General features: G+C 41.2%; 1 protein-coding gene across 1 annotated transcript in view; it reads left to right on the top strand.

The window, feature by feature from the left end:
• The window catches only part of RAD51B (RAD51 paralog B), a 397656-nt gene that overhangs the window by 231097 nt on the left and 149874 nt on the right, over positions 1–16685 (top strand). The window contains exon 9 of the mRNA XM_054275735.1: positions 13332–13450. Coding sequence (XP_054131710.1) covers positions 13332–13450 — 119 coding nt within the window. The remainder of the gene's footprint in view (positions 1–13331; positions 13451–16685) is intronic.

Genomic DNA, 16685 nt, shown 5'->3' with positions numbered 1-16685 from the left:
ATCACTGGATGTGCAGCTTAGCAAGTCACCCCTAATTCAGAAGTTCAGAGCAACAGTAGTATAGAAAGGATAGAAATGTGTCACAACTTACGGAACAGTCCTTGCAGGGTGCTACTGGCATAGTCATCTGCCAAGTAGCCATTCCTTGGTGAAAGGAAAAATCCAGGGTATTGTTTTTATCACATGGCATATGGCACTATTTTTACACGTCTAATAGCACTATTTATTTCCAGTCTAGGATGGTGTGCAATAGTACTTCCTGCAAATCTTTGTTATCACCATTCGTTTACATGAACACAGCAGCTTTTAAATACAAGTTTACTCTAATTTCTCAGTGGTCTTTCAGCCATTGGCAGCCTCTTGTTTTGCAGAGTTAAGCATGCTGACATCTGTTGTCTTATATGGCAAGGGTTCTATTATCATTATAGTGCAAGGATTCCATATTGCCAGAGCCTCGTACCTTCTCAATGTTTCTTGTAGGCAGCTCCTCTAAGCACTGACTCTTCCTGGTCCTTGCAGTAATCATCTAACGCCAGAGCCCACCAATCCACTCTTTTATACCACTTGTTCTTATTGGCTACAGGTGTGGCCTGTTAAGATCAGGCCTGCTCCTAATCTTTAGTAATTGGTCCAGCTGCAACTTGTTGAGGGATAAGATTACATTCTGTGCCACCTTCATTTGCCCATACTGTATCCCCCGACAAACATCTCTGTTCAAAAATGTTTTGAAAAAGGTAGGATTTAGAAGAGCTAAGTGGACCTCCCACAGTTCTCGTCTCTCTGGCTTCTGCTGTGGTATCTAGTGATGATCCTCAGCATGGTTGTTCCTCTTCCTTTTATCTTGTCTTTCCAGCTCTTGCTGTGGTAAGAGCATGTAGGAGCCTGTGTGGAGTTTATGATGAGGGAGTCTGAGTTTCTTGCTTTTACAGAAACCCCTAAAACTCTCCTCTTTGTGGGTCTGTTCCAGTTACTAAATATCCAGTTGTGGTTTTGGTGAAGGTGTCTATACCCTCATTCATACCCAGCATAATTTTGCCATTATGCACTCTTGAGAATCTGTGCCTTGCACAAGTGTTCCTTTACGGCTGGACAAAGGCAGCCAGCTGTCTCTTCCAAAACTAATTGGGGCAAGTTTGGTTAAATTTTTAAGTTTCAGTCCTGACTCCATGGGAAGTTCTTAGACACATACCCTGTAGACGTTCTAGTATTTGAACATGGTTGCACAGTGGCATCCTTTGCCCTGAGGCATGGCTGGGAGTCTGTCACACAGGGATCCCCTATAGCATTTCAGTGTAGCTCAGTCTAGAAGGTTTCTTTTTAATTGAAAGAAATAAAACGGCAGCAATAAAAGACTGTGCACTTGTTTCTGTTGCATGGTTGTGGAGATCATGTTTGTACTGCTAATATCTCCTATGATGAGATATTAGCTTTCCTAACTGATGGGTGTTTGTGTTGGCAAAGTACTTGAAGGAATGTCACCGCCTTGTTGGAAATGACATTGGCCATGCAGCAGGGGCCAGTCTCCAGTTACAGTCTGCAACAAGCTGGTGCCCAGTGGAGCTGCAGTGCTGGTTCAGCCAGATGTGCCAGCTTCTGCCCAAGGTGCAGAGCAGGTTCCCAGCTGCTGGTGCTGCTGCTGTCTCACAGCACTTTGAGCAAGAGCAGAAATTCCAGCCCTCACCACCTCTCCCAAGCACAGCCCAGGTAGTGATTTTCTGCCTTCTATGAGTAGCCTGCTGGTTAAGATGCAATTAGTGCTTTGAATTTCCTCGCTTCAAATCTTGGCCAGTGGTTCTGTTAAGTGAAAAGGAATACTTGCTGCCATACATTTTTATAGTACATTGATTAGATTCATTCTTGTAGGGGGGCAAAAAAGAGCATCTAGTATTTCCATACCTGCAGTCGGCTAACACTAAACTCCTATAAAACTCCCACCAAGATTGCTTACACCTACATGGGAGATGTTTTAATGAATTTTTTAAGTAGATAGAGGGGTTTGTGTTGTGAGAAAATGTGTGATTCACCTTAACTGTTTAATTTTTAAAAATTCCCTGTAGATCAGCAGATTCTTTTGGGGAGGAAAAAGGTCATCTCTAGATTCAGTTTTATTGTCTGGGCTATTACAGCTGTCATAAATTAATTCTCAAGTTATCTTCTCTGCAAGATAGCTGTATAGTATAACGAATTAAGATTGAGCTCTTTTTTGAAATTTATAATCTTGTTGAAATGACAGAGAGCTCATGTGGTATACAAGGTCAGTTGCTATGTTATATATAACTTCTTGTTTTCATCTCCTACTGTTCTTGCAGGGAACTAAAAATGTTTTAGACAACAGATGTGGAACACTTAAAATATTTGGAATGTGTGGGAATATACTGAGGGACCACCTGTCCTGCAACGTGAAGGACAGAATTGGTTTCTGAGCATTATTGGTTACTCCTGCAGTGAACAGAAGGACTCGTATATTAAAAGTAAAGCAGAATGAGAACCATGGGGGGCTAGGTTGGCTTTACTCAAGGAAACATGGGGAAGAAAGCTGAATCCACAAGTTAAACATTTCTTAATACTTAGCCAACAATCCACATTTGAGTTTCCCTTAGTAAGTGTAGCCTGGAGCAGTTACTCAGTCTTAGGAAGCTCATGGTTAAGAAGAAAAGAAACAGAATGTATCAGATTTAACCTAAAATAAGGTATTTTATTTATTGTGTGATTACTTCCACTAGTCAGATCCTATCTATTTAGTTACTAATTAATGATAACAACTAGTAATGACTGCATTGGCTATCCTTTGTGAAACCAACATAACCTCACAAATTATTTATTTACATTGTAGAAAATTATGGCTTTAATAATAATTGGATTGCTAAGGATGTTGAGGTGGTTTGTTCCTGGTGTCTATTTTTCTACACTTTTACTACTTATTGACTAAAGTAAACAAATGCTATTTCACAGATGAGGGAACAAAGGCACAGATAGGATCAGTATGTAGCATTTGCATTTCTTCATTTGGAGTTCTGGCATGAGAGCACCCACAGTTCTTTATTATCTTTTTCCTTCAATGATTTTTAAAAAGGAGGATATTAAAGTTGAGATGATAGCCATTTCCCTGCCTCAGGGAAGGATTGTGAAGATAGTTAATGTTTATGCCATATACCCCCTCTTTCCCTCCCTGCAACTGTAGGGTGAAACTGCTGTTGCTCCGGTCTCCACTCCAGTGAAAAGGGAAGGTATCACTCAGTGTTCTGCCCATAGGCAAGCTCTGGCTGGGAAACAGGCAGTGCCTCAAGCTCTGCCTTAAGCATGAAAATAATACAGGAAATCAGAGAGAAAGTCACAGAGATTCGTCCCTTCTTCTATGGACTTTGGAAACAGTGGTGTCTGGTTACATTTAATGGCTCAGGTTCCTTTTTAAATTTTGGGTGTAGGTGTGAAACTGTCCTTCAAAGCTGAAATCTCTGTGTGATAGCACATATCCAGAGCTGGTGAATGAAACAGGTGTTGATGCACTCTTTTGATAAGATTAATAGAAAAGCCAGGACACACATTAGCAGTGTTTCCCACAGCAGGTACAATTTTCCCTGCCCTCACATATAATGGTTTTCTTCTGTATTCTATGCAAACAAATTACAGATACTCTGAGAGCCACAATTTTTAATTTCTCAGCCTCTTTGCATGCAAAAATCCAGCATTAATGATGCATTTTTATGCTTAGAGTTCTTCATAGTTTGCTGGAGAGAGGACTTTGTGATTAAAGGAAGCAGGTTTCATTGAGCCAGACTTGAGCTCTGGCCTGTCCTCTTTTTCACCTCCCCTTAGGGCAAAGACCAACAGCTTGAGGGTGACCCCTTTGAGAAGTTTTTACCAAAAAGGAAGATGAGAAAGGCTGGACAGGCTCTTTCTAATGCTCTGCACTGGAGCCAGGAAAAAGCAGCTGTTTCTAGCCTTTCTGATGTTTGGGGGGTTTTTTTGGTTTTTGTTTTTGATTTTTTTTTTCCCTTTCCTGGTGGCTGGGATCTGGGCTTGCTGCCATATCTGTTTGTCTGTCTGTCTCATGTTGTTTTTCTCAGGGAGCTTCAGAGGCCAGTTGCCCATAGTCAGTTGCTGGGAACAGAGGTTGTTCCTTGTATCGTCTTAACTCTCCATGCCAGAATGTTCATGCTTGAATAGGAAACAGCGAGATCTGTCAAAATAGCCCTTTTCTTTAGGGCTTTGAGGCTGCATTCTCCATGGCCATCTGTTCCCTTTCACCCTTTTGGACAATGTTGCTATTTGAAACGAACCACTCTTTGCTCTCTCCCTTTCCCTTTGCCCTCCCCCTGCCCCCCCAAATCTGGGAAAAAAAATTGTTTCTGGCCCTGACTGGCCTCTGGAGGATTCAACCATTTTTTAGTCCAGGGATTAAAAGTGATATTTTGCAATTTTTTTATTTTTCACTGACTTTAAAAAATGTAATACATCTCAGGAGAGAAGAGTCACTGCAGTCAAAAGATCATTTTGGATTTATACATTAGTCTCCACCGAGTACTTTGGTGTCTTGTCGCTGCCTGATGCAGAATACTGTGAAAATTTGGCACATCTTGGAATATTTTGCATTATAGCAGAAGCGGAAGGAACCTCCTATAGTTAAGGGTGTATAACTGTTTCCCTTCTAACCCTCTGTCATAAGTCAGAAAAGCTTATCAGGATGAAATTTTCCAGTCTTGGTTGTTGTCCAAAATTGAATTTATTTGCTTAATTCAGATAAAATAAGTCATTCCTTTTTGAGACTGAGATGAAGAAAAAAAACCTGCACCTCCTCTGCTTCAGGATGGGTGACTGTGCCATGCAGAAAGGGACTGACTAGCTGGGAAACTCCTGGCAAGTCTGTGTCAGAGAGTGAAGCCAGACCCCTGTAATCGTCAGTCATTTTAACATCCTGCATGTTTCATACTGCCTCTCTGTGTGTGTGTCTAAATACATAAATATATACGTATTTTCAGCTTTGGAGATGAGTCTGAGCAGTGAGCCCTATGGTGTGTGCATGTACTAAAATGTTTTGTCATACATCTTACAGTAAAAGGGATCACATTTTCTAGCCATGGGTATATTGGCTGTGCAATTTAAAAAAAGTGAAAGTGCCCAGTTAATTTATGTTCAGAAGCTACTCCAAGCTGTGTTTTGAAGGTGCTCTGAATACTCAGATGCATCTGCTAGGTCTATATGTAAGGTTCGATGGGCCAGCCCAGAAGATACTTTGTCAGAGAAGAGGTTACATCCTTCATCTTGTGTCAGGAACCACTCTGTGCTGAGAAATAGATACAGCCAGAGAAACCTATATGGGCAAGTGCAGACTCGTGGTTAAATACCAGTTAAGAAATGCCACAGTCAACCACGATGATACCCATTGTGAGAAATAATTGAATCTATTGTTGTGTTTGAAAGGCAGAGTTGAAATTGCACATACAGGTTTTTTGTATTTAATATTTTCTAACTTTTATGTTCTTAGTCATACCACCAAAACATTCTTCCAGTTCAGCTTTTGTGATTGATAGTATTAAACATTTGGCCAAATCTGAACTCCAGATGTGAACAGCTGTAATTTGCAGTCATCTCTAGCCCCCAAATGTTTGGCTGACCTCTGTTTCCGTGTTGCAGGCTGAAGGAGGATTGCTTCCTTCTGGAATTTCAGTTTTGATAACTCTGGCTTATGATCCAAGCTTTACAGCTCTAAAATTGTTGTTTTTATTTACACCTAGAGGGAATTCTTGCAACTCTAATGTATGGGACCAGTGTTAAGAATGCTGGAGGCTAAATTTTCAAAGAAATTATGCTGGTCATCATGCAAAGTAAAGCAGTTTGCTCAGTTTGAATTGCAATCTTAACCTGAAGTACTATTTAATACTGCTTTTTAAACATAGTCCTTGTGGTTTTCAGCCCCACTGTGGAGTTTTAGTTATTGCATGTTTCAACTCGCTGTATAAAGAAGCTGTCACTAAATTTGAAAATTATTTGGAAAGATACTACTAAAAGTAAAAGATACTGCTAAAATACTCCTGTGCTCAGGAGTAAAAAGGACATATACTTATTTCAGTAGTTCAAAGCCATGTTACTAGGCTGTGATCAGAAATTGTTATTAATTTAGACATTTTATGCTGAGTATATTGCAAAAATCCACCCCAGTGTAGGCTCACTGTCAGCACTAGTGTTCATTGAGCCAACTCAGGTGCTGGCAGAGACCCAGCTGTAGCAGCACAGTGCTCCCCGTGGCTTCTCAGCAGAATATATTCACCAAGGAAGGGGTCAGTGCTATTGAAAACTAGCTTGCATACACCCACTGTCCTTTTCTGTCTGCCATGTGGGCACACAGCATCAGCCCACTCCTCGGGACATGGGCAGCCGTGTCAGAATCACCCTGGGTAAATTTGTGCTAATTGATGCTTTTATTGACCACTTTGCTGGAGAACTGGTTGTGCCACAGAAACTGGACTCGCTCCCCGTCCTACTTCCATCGCCCTGCTGCACCCTGACTCTGAATTTAAGGTGCATTTGCAGACTGGAGTGCTGCTGCTTTTGCCTGCACTGTGACAGTTTCCTGGGTATGAGAGCTAAATTGCCATGACACTGTTTCTTTGCCAAGACATATTTTATGGGGAAAAAAAATGTTGACTGTGAGAATAATCTGCCTCTCAGACTGCGACATCTTAACACGACCATACTGCTGTGAGTTGCATTCTGAAACTCACTGCAGTTTCAGAGCTCTATCTCACTCTCCTCCCCCAGCTGTATTAGCTTTTGTTCTGCCTTTCTGGGTTTCAGCCATCTAGGCTTCAGGCTGTTATGGAGGGGTGAGTGTGACAGCAGGCTTATTCAATTCTAGTCTGGAAAGTTGAGAAGTGGCAAATCCAGATGATGGGTAAACACTAGCACAGAGTGATGAAGTTTAGCAGCTGAGATGAACCACCCTGGGAAAATCAGATATGATAATGCCATGGCTATGTAGGTCAGAGGGTTGAGGCTTGCAGCGTGCAAGGCTTCAGTTGCTCTGACAGTGGGATTCTAAATCTCATTTCTTTATTCAAGCTTTAAGGGACCTACATACATGTAATTCTAGCATTCTGCCCCCTCCCTCTTACATACCTTCTGATTAATATCATGATCTGTTTAATTCCCTAAGGGAACTTAAGCAAAAAATTACAGCAATAACTTGCAGCATGATTGGTGAGGTGATAATTAAAAGCATTTTCTGGATCACAGGGCCCTAGCATTGCCAGATAGATGCCATGATTGGGCAAGCTTTGTTTTTCAACCTATGTATCTTTTATATGTGCAGGCAGGCAAAATTCCAGATCTGGATTGTTTGGGGTTTTTTTCCTTCCCTTAGTTCAATGGTTTGTGATTTTATTGTCTAGTCTTGGAGAGACAGGAAGAAGTGACTGCATAGGAGAGGTTCAAAAGAAGAAGCTGCTTTAAGTTTTAATGAAAAGCAATGTGGGAAAGATCTCTGGATACTGAGAGAGTAGTGTAAATTAGCATAATTTTATATTTCAGAAAAGGAAGGAACTTCTCAAAGACTGCTGTTAGGGTAAAGAGGTTTAGCTGAGGGGTAAAAAATTTATCCTTGGTTACAGAAAGAAATTGACTTAACTGCTTTCTTCTACTTGTGCTTCACCATCCCTCCCAGCAAATCACTGCTTGTTCTGTCATTTGCAGTAGCACTGCAGCAATGATAGAGAGGTGGAAACTCACCACTTTGTGATGTGGTGTCAAGCAACAGAGGCAGAACATTTTCACCAGTAAAAAGAAATATCTGTTCCCAAGGCTCTCAACTCCACAATTCCCTGATTTGGGCCCTGTTTCAGGTGCTGTAAACCACCAGCTGTCTTCCCACCTCCACAGATCTCCTGAGACCTGATTGTTTTGGTCATGGCTGGTAGGTTGTCTGGCAAGAAATCAGACCAGCTGGTTTTTTTCATTTCTTAATGTCAATTCCTTTTTTTAGGTCATCAGGCAGGAGTCTTAGTACTAGCATATGTGTGTCTCTCTTTCTCAACTCAGAAGAGAATTGACATGAGCTCACCAATGAGTTCAGTGAAGGAATGAGATCTTCTGGTGCAAACCACACTGGTAACAGTAGGCATGCTGGTGTGGGATTAAAAGTAAACCAACAGTTCTCTGATGGACCCTTCCTAAATTTTGAGCTGTATGAAGGTCCATGCTGATTTTTTGGGGGTAGAATAAAGGTCAACATTACTTATTTGAAAAAGCTTCTAATGTTTCATGAAGATTACTCCAAGTCCTTATTTATACACAGTTATTCTGGCCTTTTACATATTTTGGTATATTTTCCCTCATCCCTTAGGGAAGATTCTTTGTAAGTAGGGAATAATCAGCAGCAACTTGTAACCTGCAATTCTCATTGATAAGAAGATCTTTAGGTCAGGAGCAATCTTTTTGTTCTCTATTTGTCTAGTGGTTTGCATCTTGAAGATGAGAGTTCTAGGTGTTGTTGCAATGGAAATAATGGATGACTGGGGAAAAAAACAGCAAAAAGGACCTTAATCCTGATCTAATATCAGATTAACCATCATTAACCATTAAAAATCACCCAGAGCATGTACACATAAAGACATAAATATGATAAACAAAAAAGTGTGAAAACTCACCTGTTTGGAGCATATGAGATAAATGAACTCTGTTCTCCAAAATGAGAAGTGAGCTCATTCCCTTTCTATTACATTCACTGCTGACCCCATCAGAACTTTGCACCTGGAGTCTATAAGTGGCAGTTTTTGGTCTCGTGATGATGACGATGGCTGAATTGAACAGCCTGTTTAGTGTAATCTCAAGTCAGCACATAACACATTTGGGTTTTTTCTAAACTGGGGATTAGTAGGTGTTTACACTTAATTGCTTGGTTTGCTAAGTATATTTTGATGACTGTGCTATGAAAAAAAAGGAAAACTAAATTACATGTCATTGATTACTGAACACCTCCAACTTCCAGATAAAATATTTCTACTTGATTGAAATTTGAAGTAATATAGAATAATCTGAGGGCGGGGGGGGGGGGAGGGGGGGAGAGTGTAGTTTGTAAAGATTTAGAACTAGGAGGTTTTAGAAGTAAAACTGTCAGATTTCCTCTCATAATAAAAGGGAGAGCATAAGCATTTCAAAAGTTAGCATTTTCCCATGGCTAGTCTTGTGGCCAAGCTTGATTTCTAACAGCAGCACCTGTTTTTCCTGCCATATGTCCTAAATAATAAAAGGTGGTGTGAAGTCAGTAGTGTTAGCTGAGCAGTGCAGAGAGTGAGACAGTCACCACTGTAGGGTAAGACAATCAGAATCACCTTTTGACTTGAGAAAAAGCTGTGGAGAGGGGCTGAAAAGGGCAGAAGGCATCAGTGGGAGTTTGAAGAGCGCTGTGGTTAGTTACTTCACAGATCAGTTTGTCCTGTGGGTTGTTTTTTATTGTGCGATGGGTTTTTCCACCATTGCGTATTTTTATTCTTGTACTTTCTGAAGAGGTGACGATGGAAAAATAGATTAGGGGTTGAAGGGGATTTTTTCTTCTTTTTCTTCTGATCACATTGTTAGAGATCTGCACCAAAAATACAGACAAAAATAAATGCAATGCAGGTGACAAGTAATGGTCTTTGAGCTCTGCCAGTGAACCGGAAAGCTGCACAGCCTGAGTGAGAGGAAAAGTACTTTCATTCTTATTGCATGGCATGCTGGTTTTGTTGAGCTCAGTAGTATAGCTCTTTATAAATATTTTCTTTATACTTTCAGAGAGATTTTTTCCTTCTTTTTGATGGGCCAGGCTTTTATCAGGATGATTTGATATTAAGATTTGAAAGATTTTGGAACTTGTTGCTTCACTATTTTGTTATTTCACTGTCATTTAGTTCATCAATCCATTTTTGACATTTGATGAGAAAATATTTTCAAATTACCAATTGATAGACATTGCAAAGGGCCCAGTGTTGGGGATGAACCTGCCAGGCAATGATTCGTCCATCTGGGAAGAAAAAAAAAATCAATATGTGAGAATGTGGACAAGGTTGAACTAATTGTTCTGAGCAGTTATACCAACAAGGAACATGTTGGGGTTTTTTTAATCAAAACTGTAGTCACATTTTGCCTGTACAGACTTCTTGCATTAAAAAAAAAACTGTTTTAGGACATTTGTTTCATTTGATTCAAGATACTGGTCTAGTTATCCAAATTTTCCTCTGATAAGAAACTAATGGAACTGAAGTGCCTTTATGACTAAATCGCCTTCCAACATGCTTGCAACAACTGGGACTTGGTTACATGAGGATTTAGTCTCTAAAATGTACCACCTTACATGCAGAGGACAAGAAGGTCTTTGAGACCAGCTCTGTATTTGCAGTGCTCTGGTTGGGTAAAATAGAATAATCCCAGAAGCACTATTGAGCTGAATAGATTTAACCCTGCTGTTCCCTCCAGTGAAAAATGGAAGGTGAAATAAAACCACTTTCCCCATACTACCTAAATGGGTCATTTCTCTCAGTGACAGGGAAATTACTTATAGAAAGTTTGTTTTGATTGCATTGATAGGCAAACAAAATTAATCTAGTTCTCATGTATAAGAAGGGCCAAGTGTCGTGGCCCAGTTCTACTGACAGTTCCTTCCTGGCCATTGGAGCCCAGTGCAAGCCTCTTCTGCTTGGAAGCAGCACTGCAGGCCACAGTTGAAGAATCACCCTTTCTTCTTTGTTTTATCCCTGGTTGTGGAGAGGCATTTACTTTGCATTTGACTCAGACCACAAGCAGCTTTATTTTCACTTGTGACAGCTGTTCAGTGAGAGTGAAGCAGCCAGTTCCTCCTCTGTGTTTGCATTCAGAACAGATACGGTGTCTGCTGGTGTCTGCTAGTGCTCTGAAAAGTTCACTTTCACAGGAGGCAGTGGAACAGGCATCTCATACAGTCCCTGGCCTGACTGCTTTGAAGATTGGTTTCATGCTATTTTTTGTGAGTGTGAGGAAGGAGGGAGTGTTTACAGGAATTGAAATCACCCATTTTACTAGAGCTGGGCCTGATACAGAAAGCAGGGAGCTGTTCAGACATCTTCTTCCAGCCTCCTAACATTCACCTTCGCTTCCCCTTGCTAGGATCCCATCTCTGTGCTTCTGGACACCCACTCCCTTACTGCATGCATATACTGAGATGTCACCTTTCTCTCATCTGTATGTCAGCTCTGTTTTCTTACTTTCCCTAATCCCTGCACTCCCTGTAGCACCTGTGTCCTGAACAGAAACCATGATGCCAGCAGTGACTGGAGTAAGAATTGGCTTTAAGCTCACTGGAGACACTGGAACTACTGCTCATCAGCTGACTGCACATTGTAGGTGCTGTGGAAGCATGAGGGGTACCTCAGCATGGATAAGCACTCCATACCACTCTGCCGTGGTTCAGCTTGGAGAGTTTGGGGACCTCTGAGCAGAGACCACAATCTTATAAGCCTATTTTCTTCTTGGGCCAATGTTGGTGTGATACTCCCATCTCTAAGCATGAAAACATCATGGTTTGGAAGCACAAGGCAATGCATACTGGAAAAAAAATCACTCTCTCTGAGCAGTGTTATTTATCCACTTCCTTTGTCCAGTTCATTAATGTCTAAGTAGTGATTGAAATAACAGAAAAGATAAGTCCAAGGTTTTTTTAAGGCCATGTATCAACATAAATCTGTTTTCTTAACATATCCTCTTTCCTTCCTCTGAGACATTTACTATCTTTTTGTGTTTAGAGCAAGAAGAAGGAATGTAGCACATGTTGTCACTGCCCTTGAACTTCTTTGCAAAGCTGGCGCTGCTTCCTCCTGTTTGCTTCACTTCTTGTACCTCTATATCTGCCTCATGCATCAGCTCACAGGAGGATCCCTTATAAAATGGAAACCTTTCCAGTGAGGCATTCCCTTTCACCATGCAAAAAGTCTTTGCTGTAAATTTGCTCCAGGTTTGCTAACTGCTTTGCACCAAAGTCATAAATTTTAATAAGTTCACAGAAGAGGATTTGCCCTCTTCAGAGAGGGGCTGACACAGTATGGTACAGTGTGCTTTCTCCTGTATAAGAAAATAAAATAAATTACAGCAATTAGCTTGTCCTGCCACAAACCTTACACATTTCTGTTCACTTTGGGACAGGTTTTAGGCCTGAAGGAATGCAGAATTTGGAATTGCTGAGGAGTGATATCTCCATAGCATAATAGAGGCAGGTTCCAGACATTTAACCATTTAAATGCCTGGCTCAGGATTGCAAAAGCAATATGTTACTCCTTCTGTTACATAATAACAGATACATGACTTGAGGGAAGTTTGGGTGTGAATTTTTGTGGCTGTTTTATGCCAACATTAGCTACTTCTGGAAAGTCTGGGCCCTTTGCAGTGAGGAGCCCACCAGCAGGGATGCATGAATTGCTTCTTGATGGTGTGGAATGGTGGGTCCCAGCTCTAAACAGGGGTACAGGGGGGTACAGTTACATCAGCAACATCTCCCTAATTCTTGGCACTTATCGTTGATGGAGAACTCACACTACAGTTGTATAAAAACATGAGAAAGGTAGAAGTTAATGCAACAGTGCTATCTCTTAAGTGCTATTGGTAATTACCTAGCTTAGGGAATAATCTGAGATGTCTGATGAAGTTTCAATGCTGTTTTCTGTGCCACAGTCTGTGGGATCTCAGCCTCTCAGAACTGGGGTGCAGGGTGACCGAGACCACCCCTGGGGGGCTCGGGAGTCCTGGAATGTTGCCAGAAATGTCTGGTGGCTGGACTTTGATCCCACATGGGAGATGACATCAGTATGAGGATAGGAGGATTTCACTGAGGTGAATGGTGAAGGGATAAGTTAATTGGAGTGTGAGATAAAGGGTTTAAGATTTCTGTACAGGGGGGTCTAGAGAAGTAAGATGGAGGAATTGGGGCGTGCCCTTCTCCTTCTTCTTCTTCTTCTTGGCCTCCATCTTCTGTGGTGATGTTGGCACTTTGGGATTGGACCTTACTAAAAGTGTACTGGTTAATAAGGGTGAAAGGTATTGGAGAAAAATGATAAATATTGTATACGTAACTCCGAGTATAAAGATAGGTGACTGCCCCAGGGGCTCTCAGTGTGTGCCCATGGCTGACTGCTGAGCAGAACTCTGTCAGGCCCAGAGAAAATCTTTTAGATAAGCAATTAATAAACACCGAGACCGAGAAAAGATCTGAAGTCCCTTCTCGTCCTTTGGAGCGCGGGCGGCCCAAGGCCACCTTGGGCCTTCCCAGACCATCTAAACAGCCGAAAATCCGACAACAGTCCTGATGCAGTTTGTATCATGTTTACCTTCAGGATCTTCTGTGAGTGGGAAGAGGGATTCTGGTTATGTGACAGCAGCCCTTGGCAACACGTGGAGTCACAGCGTCAACACCAGGCTCATACTGCAGTACCATGACTTGCCAACAAGACAGGTGAGAGTTCAACAGCAAAGAGAATTTAAATAAAGCTACACCAGCAGTGCTTGGTCACGTGGCCTGTGTCTTTCAGCCTCCCTGGTAATGCTACATAACCAGAACTTGGCAGTTGAGAGCCCAGTCACTTATTTGGGGTGGAGGTTGGTCAGTGTCCTTTGTTTTTAAGGGATGACCAGCATTTCAGTGCCTCCATGTATTAGAATGGGCCTTTATGAGTCACAGTTGGTACAGATGTACAAATTTCTTGAGCCTTTAGAGCATTTTACATCATGGAGATGAAAGGTAATCCTTAAAGTGCTTTCTTGCACAGGAATTTTAGGACAGGAGGAACCTTGTCTTTTCACTGCCATGATTGTTTTGCTGTCATCTGTCCACTCTTTGTGCCCAATTTCAGCTGTGACTGTTAGGACACAGAGCACTCTCTTTTCTATGACTGCTGTTTATGAGTAGAAGCTTGCTGCCTACACCAGTGAGCTTAACTTTGAGCAGTAAGTATGGTACCAATTTCCCAGAAGTGTGCCTGCAAGTAGGAGAATAGTCACCCTTTTCACTGACTTTATGCTTTTAAGTGAAACATAGTAGCATCTTTCACTGCAATCTTCACCTCTAAATTTAAAAAACTGAAAAACTGAGAGACCAGACATTTGGGGTATGATTGAGGGAATGACTTTTTTTTTTGTTTTTAAAAACATCATAATGCATGATTTCATCTGTCCCTTGGGATATCTGTGGTTATAATCTCTTTTGGCTTTGTCTGTTCTGTTTTTGCATTGATGTAACTCTTTCCAAAGGCTGTGACCCTCAGTCATAATGTTATTGATTTCCTGCCAGTTAGAGAGCTGTCAGAAAAATTGCTACATGATATTTGTACCATCTTACTCCTATGCCATTACTACCCATGTGTGTTCAGGTTGGTGCTCCTGGGTTTATTGTCACAACACAAGAGTTTCTCAGTTTTAAATTGCAGTCTTTAGAGCCAGAGGAGAGGAAGCCATCTGATTTAATTGGAGAATTATTTATTAGAAGTAAAATTGTAATGATAGCACTCCTGTTTCTTCAGTAGTCGTGGGCACTTTGACTACTTGGAAGCAGTAGTCCTCTGGACTTTGAAGTAGAAGGTTAAGTGTGTCAAATGCAGGTAGAAAAGGCATCTTCTGTACTCACTTCTGAAGGCTATGCATAGAAGTATACTCTTACTGCTGCTGGTTTTAGAAATTTTCTTATGTACTGCTTCATATTCTGGTCTGTAATGAGTTCTCCTTTTCTACAGAAATAGTAAGTTTGCAAAATACAAAGCTGTTCATAAATTTCCTGGATCACTTCAGAGTTACATGAGAGGTGGAGTTGGCAGAGGGTAAAGGGCAGAAACTGGGCTCTGTGCTACTTCATGATGCACAAAGTCAGCTAAAACAGATTAAGAACATTCCTCTGGGAGTGGAAAAAGGGAGACAGCTTTCCTAAAGAACATTCAAATATTACATGTAGTTTTTCCTGATTTTTTTGAGAAGGAATAGATCACAAATGTATGAAAAATTGTGTTCAAGCCTTTGAAATTACGGTCTGCTTAATAGAGTTTTCCTCTCTTCCTTACTGGATTTATCAGGTGCACCACCTTGCTTACAAGTGAAGCTATGTGCTCATTCTGTTTTAATTAAGCAAAGGAACTAAAGCTACAGTGAAAAAAAACAACCCTAAAGTAAATGTTAATATATATTATTAAAACCAAAGTAATTTGAAACAAGTGTGATATAAATAGTGATGTGCCTGTGAAGTCCATTCCATGACTGAAATGGGATATGTCCATGATGTCCTGTAGGTATTTTCCTGTTGCTGATATCTGTGTCCTTTTTCCAGATAAATTCTTGTTTCTTAAACTCATAGAAATATTTCAGCTAGACATGCAGTTTCCAGTTAGAGGAAGGCATCTGGAGTTACCCTACCTATGGCAGCACTGTATTGATCAAATTACTATCATTTTACACACATATGCTCCTTTATAATTGCTTTAGACCCACTTTCAGAAATGAACTGTGAATAAAGGTGCCTCAGTTCTTGAGATGCCATTTCAGTCATCATGAAGTGGTTCTGCCAGGAGGTATTAGATATCAGTGCTTTGAAAGCCAGCACTTTTTAAGGAAGATTCAAAAATTACAAAGTCAGAAATCACAGTTACAAATTCTCATACTTAAAAAAAAAAAGCACAAAACCAACAACCAAACAAAACAAACAAAAAAACCCCACCAAAACCTTGTGATTATCTTGGTTTTAAAGTGAAATTTTGCCCCAGGGAATTACTGAAAGCACAGTTGGTCTGGAGATTAGGGTGAAAAGTAGTTTCAAAACCAAGCTTTTCCTGCTTTTCCACATTTGTAACCTTACAGAATCAATACTGTATAAGGAATGAGCTGTGTTTCCATAGAATCATAGAAACTACATATAGTTGGTGATTGCCCATCTCTAATTAGTCGAGGTCTCTCTGCAGGGCCTCCGTGCCTCTGAGGGACTCAACAGCCCCTTACAATTTAGTGCCATTGGCAAACTCACGTAGTATCCCTTTGAATCCTGTGTCCCAGTCATTAGTGAAGATGTTGAAGAACACAGGGCTGAGGATGGAGCCCTGCAGAACCCCATTAGTGACAGGTCCCCACTCTCATGTCACTCCACTCACTACAGCCAGCTGATGTATTTATCCATCTGTGGCCTGGACAATTTGTCCAAAAGAATACTGAAAGCTTTGCAGAAGTCCAAGAGGATTACATCTGCTGGCTTTCCTAGATCTTTTAGGTGGGTTACCCTGTTGTAGAAGGAAATCAGGTTCAACAAGCAGGACTTTCCCCTTATGGAGACATGCTGGCTGTGATCAATGACTGCATTGTCTTCCAGGTGTCTTTCAACACTTCCCAGAATAATCTTTTCCATTATTTTACCAGGCACTGAATTGAGATTGCCAGGCCTGTAGTTTCTGAGGTCTTCCTTCTTGGCCTTCGTGAAAATCAGGATAATGTTTGCCAGCTTCCTCTCAGGTGGGACCTCTCAGGATTCCCAAGACTGCTGAAAATCATTGAGACAGGCTTTGTGATGACATCAGCTAGCTCCTCAAAGGAGTCCCATCAGGCCCCATAGATTTGTAGGGATCCAGCTGAAGCAGCAGATCCCACACAATTTTGGGGTAAGCTGGGAATTGATCATTCTCACAGTCATGGGCCTCTGGCTCAGGAATAGACGCCCTCAT

This window comes from Melozone crissalis, unplaced genomic scaffold (genome assembly GCF_028551555.1).
Source record: "Melozone crissalis strain CALT ecotype California unplaced genomic scaffold, PUWL_Pcris_2 ptg000018l_1, whole genome shotgun sequence".
Classification (NCBI taxonomy): Eukaryota; Metazoa; Chordata; class Aves; order Passeriformes; family Passerellidae; genus Melozone; species Melozone crissalis.
This window is presented reverse-complemented; position numbering and strand designations above follow the sequence as displayed.